Source organism: Esox lucius, chromosome 16 (genome assembly GCF_011004845.1).
Source record: "Esox lucius isolate fEsoLuc1 chromosome 16, fEsoLuc1.pri, whole genome shotgun sequence".
In the NCBI taxonomy this organism is placed as follows: Eukaryota; Metazoa; Chordata; class Actinopteri; order Esociformes; family Esocidae; genus Esox; species Esox lucius.
The window spans coordinates 28,380,771-28,398,042 of NC_047584.1; the positions used below are offsets into that span (position 1 = coordinate 28,380,771).

The window sequence follows — 17,272 nt, forward strand, 5'->3', positions numbered from 1 at the left end:
CAGGATCGAACCTCCATCAGTGTTTATCACTAACCCTTCCTTCCTCCTTCTTTCCTTCCTTCCTTCCTCTTTCCTTTTCCTCCTTTCCTCCTTCAAGCACCAGCTTGTTCTCTAGCCTTGTGAACAGCCCATCGGCGGCAGAACTAAAGCTCATATGGTGAAGATCTGCAATTTAGTTGCACGGGCTTGGTCTACTGTCACGGTTACAGCGGACTGGCATGGGAATGGTTGTTCACGGGAAAGATGTTGGGAAATCTTGTAGAGCCACCTGCAGCTCCACGCAGATGTTTCTAAATGGTTCACAGTTACCTATCCAGGCAGTATGTGTTCATTTGCTTGGTAAAACTACACAAGATTGGAATGCAAATCTTCTGCCGTCCAAACAATAATTGATGTCTTATGAGGTGGGAGGAAGACATTTTGTAAAGAAATTAGAAAAACTGGGTGATTTGAAGACGATAAAGCCGTATGTATCTAATAAACAGTACAGGACTCTGAGCCCATTAATTTAACAGTATAGAGGGACTTCCATTTTATTGCAATTTGAATTGGTATTTGGAAATTCCCCTGTAGGCATAAAAGAAAACATATCTGAACATACAGTTATAGTTGCTCTCATTGCTTTGTCCTATTTAATCAGCTTTAGGTTGTGAAATGTGGTCAAAATGCTCATCTGGAGATTGTATGCATCTCAGATAACTAATACTAACACTTCCGGGTACATAAGAATACTCAGAATTGAGTATTGTAAATAGTGTAACTATTCATCTGTATTCATCCGGGAGGTTTGTTCATAACATCCGGGAAGTCATTCCCATGATCTGATCTGATCTCACAAAGTGATTGGAAGCCACAGAACTAAATCTTGTCTTATTGCCTGAAAATTCTGCTTTAATTTGCTCTGTGACACTAATTTCTGACTCACACGGCTTGGATTTCATACTACTGATGTGATTAGCTTATCAGAATTTTTCAATTTGCCCCCCGATCAATGCAATGAGATGTGAGCTCAGCATCTCAGCAGCTTCTTTGGAGCCTGACGTCACTAATCAAAGGAGAATGGTACAGTAAGTTTGTAGCTTCGATAAAGAGGAAGTTGTGCCAATTGGAAGTCATAGACGTACTGAGCTCATTGACAGACGGGCGTGAGACCCAAACACTCAGTGAAGACGATTAACTTGGAGGAGTCAGCTAATGAAAGGAACACTAAAGGCAGTAGATTCTCTACCCCAGAACAACACCATAATTGAAGCTGTGTGGGATCAACTGGCCAGAGAACATTTTAAAAATCAGTGCAAGTATTTTGGAAGAACTGACCACAAAAATGGTTTAAAAAAATAATATCAGATGGCTTCAGACTTTTACAGTCCTTATTGAGACAAGTTCCTTCTGAATTGATAGTAGTGTCAAGTAAAAGTTACTAGAAATCTGATTGGTAAGTGTATTTCCGACCTTTTCACCGCTCTCTCTCCACCTGCCAAAATGCAGGCCTGCAATCATCTCAGCCAGACTATGGTCTGCCATTCAACAATGCATATCAGTTGAGAATATGTTCTACTTGGAGTAATGATTTAAATGCTACAATGATTTCACAGGCAAATATAAACAGAACAAAAAGAAAGGAACAATATAGCTTGGAAATGGATCAGATTAATTTTTTCTAGAACGGAAGAAAAACCAAATGTGGAATGGAAATAAATTAATAGTTCGGTTCCAGGTTTTGAATTCTAAAATGACCACTGAGAATTCTCAAGATACACGTTTTTACATGGATTATCATTTTCTCTCTTCATCTGTCTAAGCTACATGCTGCTGGGTGTATGATGGAGACTGTGTATTCAATTGTCTGGTTAACAGGCCGTCTTTACATCAAGAGATGGACGGATTGGGGCCATACACTGACACACCTGACACATTCTGAGAAGGGCTAAAGAAACCACATACAGACACAATCACTCCTCCATCCCGGAGCTGCATGGCATCTAAAGAACAGTCAGACTGGACAAAACAAGCCAAGTAAAGCCCACTTCCAATATGCACATTTATAGAGGAATAATGAAGTCAAGCCAGAGTGTTTTCCATTGCTAGTATGTATGTCTTGGCGGTGGTTATTACTGTGAGAAGGCCAGGCAGGTAATGTGTCAGAATAATGCATGTTAATGTATACATCAGCACTCCTGAAAAACAACTTAATGTGGTCAGTCAGCTGGAAAATAACAGAATGCAGACTAGAGCGGAGGAGAGGGGACAACTTCTCCACTTCCTTAGAATATAATATTACAATATTATAATAAAGCTCCCTGCATTCGTTGACTTAGTTTTTCAAAGTGACCCTGAACTAAAATAATGGCCTTTCATGTAGACCAGAACACAGAATCAGAACCTCCCTCCCCCTCAGTGAAGGACAAGAACACAGAATCAGAATATCCCTCCCCCTCAGTGAAGGACCAGAACACAGAATCAGAACATCCTTCCCCCTCAGTGAAGGACCAGAACACAGAATCAGAACATCCCTCCCCCTCAGTGAAGGACCAGAACACAGAATCAGAACGTTCCACCTCCTCATGGAAAGTAGCAGGATCCGAATCTCCCTTCTCAATGCCATAGGGACAGTAAAGAATACAGAAATGTATATACTAAAATGTTGAATGAAGAGAAGAGATAGGATTTTAAAAAAAGACAAACAGAAAGATAGTGAGAGAGAGAGAGAGAGAGAGAAATAAAGATGGGGAGAGAGAGAGTTAAAAAGAAAATAATATAAAAAGAGAGACGAGGGAAAGACTGCATTACATCCAGATCTGCTGCCTAACAATGAGTCCTGTCAATCAAACTGTGTCTGTGGGGCATCATGTCCCCTCCCTGTCCCACTGAAGAGCTCAGTACAAGTGTCCCCTCTCTGTCCCTCTGAAGAGCTCAGTACCAGTGTCCCCTCCTTGTCCCAGCCCAGTCCCGTCGTGTTAGACGGGCCACTCCACAGGAGTCAGGTGCCTTTATGGAGAGCCATGAGACAACTGGCTTCACTGACCCAACCAGCATCCACCCAAACACCCTCATTGACACCAACCAGACCCCCCCGGTTCCAATAAGACACCCCCGGTTCCAACCAGACCCCCGTGGTTCCAACCAGACTCCACGGTTGCTGTCCAGAACCTCCTGGTTTCATCCAATCAGACCCTCCTGGTGTCACCCATTCCAGACCTCCCCAGTGTCATCCAATCCATACCCTTCTTGTGTCATCCAGGGACAGGCACATTTTCACACTTACAGGATAGTCTAACATCTGACCCTGGGATTCAAACTTTCCCACCCACAGGATAGTACAGGACAGTCTATCCTCTGACATAATGACTTACAGTGATCTCAGTCCTTCTTGTATTCCATCTTTCCATCTACTGGAAATGCACACTTTGCATTATAAAGTCATGATTCCATATTCCTCTTATAATACCAGAGGAGCCGGGTGTGCGACTTAGATTATCCAGGAGATGTAAGCCAGGCACTTACAATTATTTATTCATAATGCACCTACTGAACACAAATGCACTTTATTGTCTGATTCTGCATCTTATTTTAGGCCCTAAACCAGGACTGCGTCCGCTTTAATGACAGAGCCATGTTACTGTGACCGTGACGGGCTTGAGACGAGACGGGGGCACCATGTGGAAGGCCAATCACAAGTTCCTTCAATCACAGAGACAAAGAACAACGAGGCATTTGAATATTTTTACCTGAAAGTATTAAAACTATACAATTTTAATCACTGTTTAACATGCGGCTGCTTTCTGTGCCTCTCCGTTCAGCGATCTCTGCCTAGGAATCAGTCTGGTTATGGGGGACTGACTCTGGCAGCTGTGAGCAGGACACGTTTCTTCCACCGAGAATCCTCCTCCGTTCTGTCGGTCAGTAGAGGGACTGCATTAAGCTGTCCTATTTCCCTACATTATGCCTGCGTCCACCACTCAGAGGGCTAATTCCGGCTCTTATTTGTTCCGTCCTTTTATCCAAAGACGTTTCAACTGAAATGAATAGGCCTACTGGTTCTTTTATTGCACATTTGGATGTATTTTTTTTTGTTTGTTTTTTTTGTTTTTTGCAATAGATGTTCTGTTGTCACACCCGGACCTCCACACTGTACCGCCATTACATGGCATGTTTTTTATCAACTTAATTATAAGCCCAATAATCAACCAAGCATGAAACACAGGAGAGCTTAAGTGTAATAGAAAATAGATGTGGCTATTATTGTCATCCAGCTGAATAGTCAGCGGTGCCCCTGACTTTAGGCTGTGAAATGCGGAGCCGCGTGTAGACGACGGGCTCACGTGGACTCGGTATTTGGCTGACGTTGGTCTCTAACCATTCAGGAGGAAGAAACGGGCTGCGGTTGTTACCTCTGAATATCAAGAATCAGATCCATTGCGACTTGCGTGGTAAGACACCACACTGTAACACCACTCTTTTTTTTTTACAGAGCCGGTAGCAGATACTGGTTCTGATGTTGTGTCGGATTGATATATGGGTACATGACAGATACCAGTCCAAGGAGGAATACCAACACCAGGGCAACATGACATTAGTTTGGTCCTGGGTCTCCAGGTCTCACTCAGGGGGAGGTCCTCTGCCGAATGTCCTAAGTGGTGACCTATTTCATATATAGTGCACTACTTTTGACCAGGGTCCATAGGTAATAGCTTGCCATTTGGGCCTTGGCCCAGACAGGCTACAACGGACACCTGGCTTCAGACAGCAGCTGAAGGAGGACTCCATCTATCTGTCAAACATGAACAGACATGTGGAACCTCTCTAAAGAGGGTGAAAGACTTGTGAAAGACAGCAGTCTTAAGGTGATTGGACCTGTTTTTCAAAACGTGGTGCGGGCAATTATTTTCACTCAAGGAACTCCATTTTCAGAATTCAGCAGAAGGCCAAACATTCATTTACTAAGGTCTTCATAGCCAAAATTCCATTCAGATTTTCAACATATATTTTATATAGTTTTATAACTTTAAGACTGGCCTTGAGTGTTGTTTTGTTCTGGAAAATAGTTAAGTCCCTTTGGCAACAATGACAAAATGAAAAAGATATGATTGTTATCAGCTTGATCTTACACTTGAAATACGAAGAAAAATATCGGAATCAAGAAATACATATTTTTGGGAAAAACACCATTATTATCCCAATTTCATATATTTGAGTCATTTGGAACACTAAAGCAGTCATCCTTCACTTCTTTTTTCACTGGAGGTATAAATACGAGGTGACACACATGAAAAACTCCCTGATTCATCTATTCACATGGGAAAGGTCAGAAAACATACAAATTAAACAAGACAAAGGTTGGTTTTGGGATCACAAAGTCTCCAAACCTACAAATGACATGCCAACAAGCTATTTGGATGTCTTGACAGAACAAATCCTCTACTCCGAACAAGAAATAAAGGTCAGTGCTTAAAGTTTGCCAGATGCATTCAAACTTTTATTGGAAACAGGTTCCTTGGTCAGATGAGACAAAAATAGAGCCAGGATTGGCATAAAAAGGGGGTTCATCATGCAGAAATAAACCCACTCTTTACTTTGAAATTCAGTGTGGGTTTGTGATGTTATTGTAATGTGGTGGATATGTGATGTTATAGTAATGTTGTGGATATGTGATGTTATAGTAACGTGGTGGACATGTGATGTTATAGTAACATGGTGGATATGTGATGTTATAGTAATGTTGTGGATATGTGATGTTATAGTAATGTGGTGGATATGTGATGTTATAGTAATGTTGTGGATATGTGATGTTATAGTAATGTGGTGGATATGTGATGTTTTAGTAATGTGGTGAATATGTGATAGAATAGTAACATGGTGGATATGTGATGTTATAGTAACATGGTGGATATGTGATGTTACAGTAACGTGGTGGATATGTGATGTTATAGTAACATGGTGGATATGTGATTTTATAGTAACATGGTGGATATGTGATGTTACAGTAACATGGTGGATATGTGATGTTATACACTCACCTAAAGGATTATTAGGAACACCTGTTCAATTTCTCATTAATGCAATTATCTAATCAACCAATCACATGGCAGTTGCTTCAATGCATTTAGGGGTGTGGTCCTGGTCAAGACAATCTCCTGAACTCCAAACTGAATGTCAGAATGGGAAAGAAAGGTGATTTAAGCAATTTTGAGCGTGGCATGGTTGTTGATGCCAGATGGGCCGGTCTGAGTATTTCACAATGTGCTCAGTTACTGGGATTTTCACGCACAACCATTTCTAGGGTTTACAAAGAATGGTGTGAAAAGGGAAAAACATCCAGTATGCAGCAGTCCTGTGGGCGAAAATGCCTTGTTGATGCTAGAGGTCAGAGGAGAATGGGCCGACTGATTCAAGCTGATAGAAGAGCAACTTTGACTGAAATAACCACTCGTTACAACCCAGGTATGCAGCAAAGCATTTGTGAAGCCACAACAGGCACAACCTTGAGGCGGATGGGCTACAACAGCAGAAGACCCCACCGGGTACCACTCATCTCCACTACAATTAGGAAAAAAAGGCTCCAATTTGCACGAGCTCACCAAAATTGGACAGTTGAAGACTGGAAGAATGTTGCCTGGTCTGATGAGTCTTGATTTCTGTTGAGACATTCAGATGGTAGAGTCAGAATTTGGCGTAAACAGAATGAGAACATGGATCCATCATGCCTTGTTACCACTGTGCAGGGTGCTGGTGGTGGTGTAATGGTGTGGGGGATGTTTTCTTGGCACACTTTAGGCCCCTTAGTGCCAATTGGGCATCGTTTCAATGCAACGGCCTACCTGAGCATTGTTTCTGACCATGTCCATCCCTTTATGACCACCATGTACCCATCCTCTGATGGCTACTTCCAGCCGGATAATGCCCCATGTCACAAAGCTCGAATCATTTCAAATTGGTTTCTTGAACATGACAATGAGTTCACTGTACTGAAATGGCCCCCACAGTCACCAGATCTCAACCCAATAGAGCATCTTTGTGATGTGGTGGAACGGGAGCTTCGTGCCCTGGATGTGCATCCCACAAATCTCCATCAACTGCAAGATGCTATCCTATCAATATGGGCCAACATTTCTAAAGAATGCTTTCAGCACCTTGTTGAATCAATGCCACGTAGAATTAAGGGAGTTCTGAAGGCGAAAGGGGGTCAAACACAGTATTAGTATGGTGTTCCTAATAATCCTTTAGGTGAGTGTATATAGTAAAGTATAGCATTGTATAGTAAAGTAAATACAATGCCATTTAAACATACATTTTTGTTAATTTATTCAGAGAGATTCAGCCCCTCAGCCTGTCCATGCTAATTGTAGACAGTTGGAATGTGCTTTTTTCCCCAGCACCTGCTGTGGTCTAAAACACCTCTCAGAGATCTGAGTTGTCACCAGTTTACCTGTCAGCCTGGGGGCCTGGGACTTCTACTCATATGAGTCTGCTGGGCCTGTGGAGAGGAAAACAGAGAGATCAATGTGCAGCTTTGGAAGCTTCACTGATAAATTAACACATTGTATGTACAAAACAGGAACATGCTGGGTATCAAACCATAGGAATCATTATAGCCACAACTACATTAAACGCCTACATTGTGAAAGCTAAATTAAAAAAAAGTTGAGATCAATATTTGATCAATATTCAATTTGGTCATGAAGACTACAGCGGTTAATGTTTTCCCAGATAAGCTGAATCTCTCACCTTTGATGGCACGCCTTTTCTAAGACCTCATACACACATATAGACTCACAGGGCTGTAGGCCAACCAGGGAACAGATCCAGGAGGACATTCACCTGATGTAGGCCAACCAGGAACCTGATCCAGGAGGACACACCCCTGATGCAGGCCAACCAGGGACCATATCCAGGAGGACACATCCCTGATGCAGGCCAACCAGGGACCAGATCCAGGAAGACAGACCCCTGCTATAGGCCAACCTGGGACCAGCTCCAAGAGGACACACCGCTGCTGTAGGCTAACCTGGGACCAGATCCAAGAAGAGACACCCCAGCTGTAGGCCAACCTGGGACTAGATCCAAGAACAGATATCCCTGCTGTAGGCCAACCTGGGACCAGATCCAAGAAGCCACACCCCTGCTGTAGGCTAACCTGTGACCAGATCCAAGAAGAGACACCCCAGCTGTAGGCCAACCTGGGACTAGATCCAAGAAGAGACAGCCCTGCTGTAGGCCAACCTGGGACCAGATCCAAGAAGCCACACCCCAGCTGTAGGCCAACCTGGAACCAGATCCAAGAAGAGAAAGCCTTGCAAGTAGGCCAACATGGGACCAGATCCAAGAAGAGACATCCCTGCTCAATATAGGCCAACCTGGGACCAGATATCCAAGAAGAGACAGCCCAGCTGTAGGCCAAACTGGGATTAGCTCCAGGGCACTGGTTGGTACACTGTGACACTACAAACCATTCACTGCTCATGTCACCTAACATTCAGATCAGCTCTGCATTGTCTCGGAATAGTCATTTAGGTTTGGAATTGCACAACATTGTTGAGAACCATGAAGAATGACGGATGTAGAGAACAATATTTAATTTTTTTAAAGGCCGGCCATGTAGAGGTTTAGTGATATTCAATGGCCGACCTACAATGTGTGCACAGGGTCACATGAGGTTCAACTCCCGCCACTTGGAAGTGGCAACTTTAAATAGTACATCCTTGGCAATTTATCAAGCCTCTGGCTGAAAAGGACTAAAGGAATGTTTAGGATATCTCTCAACACCTCAGCTTTAGCATCACCAACATAGCTCAACCCCAAACTTAAGAGGCCTGCTGTGAAATTAGACTCTGGCAAACTTCATTCCTCTGGGACTGAAACTTGCAGATGCATCTACAGAGCTGAAGCCTTGGATAAACGTGTGTATGCATGCTCAGTAGGCCTTACAAAATCAAATCAACATGTTTAAGTGATTACAGAATGAGACACAATTTGATATTGCTCAATATTTTTTGTATTGCTCTTTATCTTTGCACAACTCTGTAATTCAGAGAGGTTGTTATTAGAGATTTCAACTGTGTACTGTACCTTTTACATTAACAGTTTAGTGTTTCCCAGTCAATCTAATATGAAGTGTTGTTAAAGGGAGGCACTCCTGGGCTGCTCCTCCACTGTCCTAGCTGTGTCATTAATCAACCAGAGAGATGATAAAGTGACAGTTTAATGAATTGAATGTTATAGAAATTGGAAATTTTCAAATTAACGATGCATTGAACAAGACTCAACAATTATTCTAGCAGAGCAACGGCAGGTCTCTCGGGATATTCAGACAGGTCTACCCCATAAAAAGTATACAGTCTTCAGAACAACATACGTTTCCAAAAAAAGTATAAATATGATTTTTCCCTTTTAGAAAAACTGCAAGCTTGCAGCTAATGACTGTGGCCGTTTTTTTGTTGTTGTTGTTGTTTATTTTTAAAAGAATATATTTTACCATTTAAAATGGATACATAAACTGTATCAAAGCCCATCAATTCATTCCATAGTGGGTAGTTCAGCCGATTAATGCCACTCGTAGAGTGATGGATGCTGTCTCTGTAAGTAGATACAGCTACCGCATCTGTCTTCATTTATAAGAGTAAAACATTAACGCCATTCCTCACTTTATTTCGCATGATCAAACTAATAGATAATTATCAATTAGCATTTGCATTAACAAGTACAATGCTCTACTGTCAACTAACCTTCCGTACATCCAATAGACGTGTAGGCTACATCATAACCACATTGTTCATGATCAGCATGCAGCTTAGCGTTTTACATTAAATGGACGCAATCAGTCACAGAAGAGAGAATTTTCTTTTAATCTTTAAACGCAAAACAAGAATGAAACTTTGAGCAGCCTTCGTTTCCTTCTAAAAGCATCTACTAGTGCATCTAAATATTTTATAAAACCTGATAACACCAGCAAAGCAGGATAATGAAAATGTATGAAAAGGCCACTTGGATTAAACTGTTTACTGGACATCAAACTTCCATGTCTGTTTCGATTTTCAAACACAACTGGCCAATCATTAGTTTATCTTAAATGGTTAGATTGGTTTAAATAACCAAACAAAATAGGTCTGTTTCTGAATGTGATTGTTAGTGGTAAAAATTATGAAAACGAACGTATAAATGCATAAATGTAAATCAGGTTAAAAGAACCTCTAGGTAAAGGTGTATAAAAATCTCCAGATTTATGTATTTATCAAGGGACGAGAATCTTGCACGAATTATAACAGACTAAAACTACAGAATTGTGTCATTTCATTTTGCCATTACTATTAATTTAGGTGAACTTCATTCATATTAAATATTTTTTTGTTAGGAGAGTCATGTTCAATGTATTTAAACTACTTTATTTTATTTTTGTATTTAAAGGGCCCAAAAAAGTTTGAATTATTCAGTGGGGCGTTCCGGCGTCATTTACGGTTTAATGCAAATTAAAAGTCATGTCAAAGTCCTGTCAGCTCGGTCTCGTCCTATGACCCCGCGATCATGTTTCCCGTAAATGTTAAATATGAGTGTTTTGGTCTGAGGTGTCACACTAATTTAATTGATCCACAGAACATTCGCTCTATAAACTCTGGAAGAAACTTGCCTCATACAGTTTTAACTTAATTTGAGGACAGGTACTTTCATCTGTAGATGGAAGGTAATTATGCCGTGGGTATGATATTGTGTTGGCGGGTCTCGGGGTAGCCATCCATCACCCTCCTCTAGCTGTCACCCAGGGCTCGGCGTTCCAGCTGGGAACAGAGGAGAACATCATCATTAATTTGAGTGTGACCCCCGGGCAATTCACATGTCTGAACCCAGGCTTCTCTAAGCAAGTCAGCACACCACGGATCCCTGGGCAGCCCCACCCAGCAGAGACCAAGCCCGGCCCCAGACCTATCCCGGCCCAGAGCAGACCGAGACCCGCCTCACACCCTAGCCCTCTGACACAACACACATTAAAGTTATTGGAGAAACGCCTTCCAGCTTTAGGCTGGGAAATTAGCGAAGAACAACCTCTCCCACTGTCATTTAACCAAGAGGAGGGATACTCTTATCTGAAAGTGTGATAAAACATGTTGCAAACATTTCAGAGAGAGTGTGGATATTTACAAGATCTACTGAGACGATGTAAGGATCAATTTGAGTCGTTTTTATGGAAAACAATGTAAAATTACGTTAATCAAATCATTGCAAAATCCCAAGGGAACAATCCAGTGACAATGATAAGATCAAATAACACGTTTCATTGACAAAGTGGTTAAAAAAGCCTACTACAATTATTATGCGTTGGTTTTATAAACTTTCCCCATTAAAATAGTCTCCATAAGGGCATGTTAATGAAAGGGCTATAGGACTAATTACTTAAGGTACGAATTAGTTGCTAGTTAATTCATTTCCTGCAGAATTTGAGACCTAATATTAAATAACTGAAATACATGTAAATTGAAACTATTGTGGCAAATAAAATGATGGGTTAATTGATTAATTGAATTACGATTAAATCTTAGAAAGTCTTCATCCCAATCCCTGTTTACTTGTTCGGATTTTTATTCCCAGAAATGCATATTGAATTTACAGTCTGGACATTTTGAGTGGGTTTCGTCTGACGTCAGAGTCACTGGTGTTTAAAACAACCTGCATCTGGGCTGACGTGTTTTACACTACTTTTTTATAAAGCAAAATATGTATTTCTGACATCAAAGTCATCAATCTCGACAAATAGAGTTAATTGTCCTAAATCATTTGGGCATTTAAAGAGATAAAAAAAAAAAAAGAAGACTAGGAAAAAAGAGAGGGCACATTTTGGAGAGTCGTTTCGGGGGGCATTTGAACAAATTAAACATGGTAGTGTGGTTCGCCCTATAAGCCTCCAGCCTCCTGCCTGGGCTTACCAATCAATTGGTACAGTGAAACAGAGAAAGCCTACGTTACTATAGCGAGGAGACCTGCAGGCTCGCTTTATCTCCAGATATTGGGACCTCTCTACAATGTCATATCCACAATTCGGATATCCTTACTCGTCTGCACCGCAAGTAAGTTTACCTCCTCCGTACGGAATATTCGGTTACATTTCACCATTATTGATTCTAATATTGATTAAATGTTGATCATGTTGTGCATTTTCAACAAGAAAGGAAAAAGCAGTGTATCTTAATGCACCACATTGGAATTGTATTACGTTACCTCAAATTACTCGTGATAGCGTTCTTTGAACTGTGGCTAAAGGTAAAGAGGGTAACCAGAAACCGGCGAATGCACTCCGACCTTCCGTTAACTGATTTCTACCAGATAATATCTTCGGAATGTGCGCCATATGTTGACCATCTGATATCCCACATGCCAACTTGTTTTGTGGACAAGCATGCTTTTATAGCCGGGGCTTAGATAACCCAACTGTTGTCCTTTTGGCAATGATCCATACAAATGTCTTATGGGAGAATGCAAACCGGGATTCTTGAAAAAAATTTACGGGTCTTAATTACAGAGGATTGTTTTACATAACTACTCGCTATAAATCGTTTTTTTCATATGCTTTACGCATATTACTCATCGATTTTACACTTTACTTCATTTTATAGCCATTGTAAATAACTTGCTATTTTCCTGCTTTATAGTTCCTCATGACAACCAACTCTCTGACAACTTGCTGCGAGTCAAGCGGCAGAAACATCGCCGACCCCGGTGTGACAGCCTCCGCCCAGACGCCGGTCTACTGCCCTGTGTACGAAAGCCGGTTACTGGCCACCGCCAGGCACGAGCTGAGCTCCGCAGCGGCTCTGGGAGTGTATGGGAACCCCTACACCGGGAGCCAAGGCTATGGAAATTATGTTACTTATGGAACCGACGCGTCCGCTTTCTACTCACTGGTAAACATTGTATCTCGTATCTCTCGTGGCAGTGATTAATGTAGTGTCTGTGTTTGTGATATAGCCTATAGTCTAGTTACACGGCGCCGCTTTACGCACACGGTCTGAATGTTGGAAGTCTTCGTAGTAGCTTTATTTACTGAGGAAACAACTGCAGGCTATGACTGAATAGCCAAGAGTCATTTTGTAATGAGAAAGATGAGTTTGGCAAGTGAAAGTGTCAGGTGCAAACTTGCATTTGTAAATGCCTTAATTAGTAATGGCCTAGTATTTTACTAGTAGCTGCTGCCAAGGCAGACGATACACCTTCAAATCAAAACACATGTATTTTACTAAGCCCTTTTCCCATCAGCAGTTATAGTAAAGTGCCTATACAGATACTCAGCCTGAAGCCTCATAGAGCAAGTAACAACAAGAATTCATGCACATTCTGGTGTCCTAACAGGAATAAAGCAAATAAGATAAACCAGAGGAAACAGTGGGGATAATATAGCTTCACATTGCTCACTTATGACAACTGTATTAGGAATGGATGTGTTTATAGTTTTCCTGCAACTTACATACATGGCACTGTGCAAAAATATTGGCCTGTCATTGTTTATCCAATTAATTTGTTATAACGTCTCCAATAACACAGACATAATTTCACTTTGCTAATAATTGAAGAACACATTTAGATGTCTTTATTGGTGTGGCTGTAGTTGAGTGTGTGTGCGTGTCCATGCGTATGTATGAGAGGGTGTATGTGTTAAAATGGTGTCCCAGGACATCAATACATATATATTTTTTAAATTAAAGCAGTTGTTAGCAATACATTGTGATAATGAGTGTTAAAGTGCCAACATGTCATCAGTGTCAGCTCTTCCTGATTGGCCCTTCTTCCCTAACGCAGGGGACGTTCGATACCAAAGATGCCACGGCGTCTGCGCATGCGGGGATAACCCAGGCTGCAGCCTACTATCCATATGACCCTGCCCTGGGCCAGTACCAGTATGACAGGTAGGACCCTGCCTTGGGCCAGTACCAGTATGACAGGTAGGACCCTGCCTTGGGCCAGTACCAGTATGACAGGTAGGACCCTGCCTTGGGCCAGTACCAGTATGACAAGTAGGACCCTGCTCTGGGCCAGTACCAGAATGACAGGTAGGACCCTGCCATGGGCCAGTACCAGTATGAAAAGTAGGACCCTGCCCTGGGCCAGTACAAGTATGACAGGTAGGACCCTGCCCTGGGCCAGTACCAGTATGACAGGTAGGACCCTGCCTTGGGCCAGTACCAGTATGACAGGTAGGACCCTGCCTTGGGCTAGTACCAGTATGACAGGTAGAACCCTGCTCTGGGCCAGTACCAGTATGACAGGTAGGACCCTGCCTTGGGCCAGTACCAGTATGACAGGTAGAACCCTGCTCTGGGCCAGTACCAGTATGACAGGTAGGACCCTACCCTGGCTGGCAGTCGTCTGATTCCAGTTTTTGCCGTCACGTTTGTTCCATGAGACTGAACGACTCGCCTGTCACAGCACTGACCTCTCATTCCGTCCAACTCAAATGATTATCTGACGAGTTGACCCACGTGAAGGTTGAAGTGCATCGCAGGCCTTTGGAGGAGTTGGAGGAATGGTTCTGGCCCTGGGTTTAGCCTCAAGCGGGCCCTGTGGTGCTGAATATTAGACTAATGCTTCAGGCTCCACTGTCCCAGGCCTTTTTACCCAGCACTGCGTCGCTTCACTCAATCAGACAATATCCCAGTCTACTTTACCCCACTTCTGAAAAAAGGCAGCTAGCCTGGCGTTTCTCTGTGTTCACTCACCCACACCTAGCAGGACTTGACCTCCTCATACAGGGGCATTATGCACTTAGACAGCCTCTCCAGAGGCCTGTCGGTGTGAAGGCTACTGCTGGATAAATCAACACCACATTTTACATGGGCCGCACACAGTCAACTGCCTCTCCTCTGCTGTGTTGATACTTTGAAAGTCAGAAAACGTCCCTGAAAAATAAAACAAAATGTATAATTCAGTTTCATACCAGTGTGCAGATTCGTGTTGTCCTGATCGATTGCTAAAGTGAATAATATGTCCTCACCAGCAGATACGGCTCAATGGATGGAGGGACCAGGAGAAAGAACGCAACCAGAGAGACAACCAGCACCCTGAAAGCCTGGCTACAGGAGCACCGGAAGAACCCGTACCCCACCAAAGGAGAGAAGATCATGCTGGCCATCATTACTAAGATGACCCTGACACAGGTGTCCACCTGGTTCGCCAATGCCAGGAGGAGGCTGAAGAAGGAGAACAAGATGACGTGGCCTCCCAGAAACAAGTGTTCCGATGAGAAGAGGTATGATGAAGATGATGACGGCTCTCAGGAGGAGAATGTCAAGAGCGAGAACAACGATGATGGTCAGTTCTTGTTCTTTACGTAACACAGAGAATGTCTCAACTCTGCCTGCTTTAGTGTTTGTTTTAATGAATTATTATTATAGCCTATGTTTGTTTGTTTGTTTTAACTTGTGAGTTGACTGAGAGCCCATTGTCATTAACAGCACCTACCCAAAGACAATTCTCTTTTTTATTTGTTTTATTTTACTTTGCCAGCTGAGTAATTTATCTAATAATGGTCAAAGGTAATTGATCAGTAATGGTCAGAGGCTCTAATTGCAGGGCTTCCTGCCAACCCTTACTTATTTAAAGTTGAAAATGTGTAGGTTCTTTATTCAAATGTATTTAATGCAGAAAGTTTTAGTGATATACTAAAAAGTTAATTAAAAACCTGTTTAAGTGTGAGAGTAATTTGTTACCATTACTAATTATCAGAGTTCAGCATGGCATTAACCCTTTACTATAATGTGTTGTAAAACTGTATGGAAACGTCTACTCAACTGAGTATATTTTAGCCCTAACCTAGTAGCCTGTCAATAAAGTTATGCGCAATAGCAATGATAGCAATACGTTTACTACTGTCTGAATTCGATCTCATAAGTCCAGTTTCTTTATATTTCAGAGAAAGATAAGGATCTCGCTCTCAGCGACCTGGATGACTTCGACACCATAGAATCTGAGAGCTCTGAATGCGAACTCAAACACCAGTACCACATGAACACGCACATGACGACTACCGACTGTCCAAACGATCATCTAAAGGACACATCGCTAAAGATCAGCATCCCGGTGTCCCTGGGCGGGGAGCAGGAGCTCAGTAAAGCCTCACCAGAGGACCTCGACAGCAGGCAGGGGAAACCTTGCTACCAACAACAGGGCCACCAAATACTGGACGGCAAGCCGCGGATCTGGTCGTTGGCACAGACGGCCACGTCTCTAAACCAGGCGGAGTACCCGTCCTGCATGTTGCGGTGTCAGCCTCAGCCGGCCCTGCCCGACACACCCGCCGCTTCCTCCCCTGTCATTGTTCTAGACAGACAGCTGGACTCTCCCGTGACAACTCTCAGAAACTGGGTGGATGGGGTTTTCCACGACCCATTATTCAGACATAGCACTTTGAACCAGGCCCTGACCAACACCACAGTCTCGTGGACCACGACCACCAAGGGTTCAATACAGGAGACCGGCGCTCTGGAACGTGCTGCTGGGAACAATGTCATCAAAGGACTTCCGTCTCTACAGCACCAAGACTCCACGAAGGACAATATGCATTTTCCTAAAACTGTCAACAAACTCTTCTGCTCGTAACAAAACAATTAGCTTTAGTTTGTTATATTGTGGGAGTTGCTACATTATTTTTTATTTTTTAAGGATCCATTCATGTAGGCCTACTTATCATTTTGGCATTTCACTGGTGAACTTCCAAACAGGATACTTTTGAAGCTTATTGCTATTTCGTTAAAACGCACGTAAAAGCTATCTAAATGTATAACTGACCGTTTACATTTCAAAAAAGTTTACAGGACTGTTTTTCTTATAGCATGCACATGTTAATACTTTCTATGAAATATAATTTAAAGTGCAGCCGTCGTTAATCGATGGTTCGTGAGTATCACTGTTGAAAGAAACAAAATCACACACAATCACAGTTCTGTGTGTTTCGAATTTGTTCACACAAAATAAAAGGCCGTTTTTGAAGAGCTTGTGTTGAGAATGCGTCAATGGGGGTCGCTGTCCAGGGTTCTGAAAAAGACGCAATAAGATATATGAATGTGTTTGATAATAGTGTATTTTTCTGTCAGTATTACCTTCTCAAATCTTGTATCGTTATATTTGACGTTGAGACCCTTAGAAGATCGACCGAAGTTGTTAAATACAACGTAAACGTGATGCGTTATATTATTTCAGTTAACACTGGAATCTAATATATTTACTCACAATTGAAGCCAATTTGGTTGGCAGTAAATAAAAAGGGAGGTTTTCTAAACTTGTTAAATCTTTTTTC

At 42.3% G+C, this 17,272-nt stretch overlaps 1 protein-coding gene across 2 annotated transcripts; it reads left to right on the forward strand.

Moving 5' to 3' along the window:
• The first annotated feature begins 11,663 nt into the window (after positions 1 to 11,663).
• irx4a (iroquois homeobox 4a) lies at positions 11,664 to 16,967 on the forward strand. 2 transcript variants are annotated; one of them, XM_010880374.3, is made up of 5 exons: positions 11,664 to 12,053; positions 12,636 to 12,887; positions 13,780 to 13,886; positions 14,975 to 15,288; positions 15,890 to 16,967. In XM_010880374.3, exons 1-5 carry the CDS (start codon positions 12,009 to 12,011, stop codon positions 16,573 to 16,575), a joined length of 1,404 nt encoding a protein of 467 aa, XP_010878676.1. In that variant the 5' UTR covers positions 11,664 to 12,008; the 3' UTR covers positions 16,576 to 16,967. The 2 variants fall into 2 exon arrangements, with proteins under 2 accessions (XP_010878676.1, XP_010878677.1); XM_010880375.3 differs by having other exon boundaries at positions 11,665 to 12,053; positions 14,978 to 15,288.
• Positions 16,968 to 17,272: the final 305 nt, after the last annotated feature.

Excerpts from the sequence above, each read along its gene's own strand:
- irx4a (XM_010880374.3), top strand. The coding sequence starts at position 12,009 with ATGTCATATCCACAATTCGGATATCCTTACTCGTCTGCACCGCAA. Across the intron at positions 12,888-13,779 it reads CGTCCGCTTTCTACTCACTG|GGGACGTTCGATACCAAAGA; the intron begins GTAAACATTGTA and ends TCCCTAACGCAG. Across the intron at positions 15,289-15,889 it reads GAGCGAGAACAACGATGATG|AGAAAGATAAGGATCTCGCT; the intron begins GTCAGTTCTTGT and ends TTTATATTTCAG.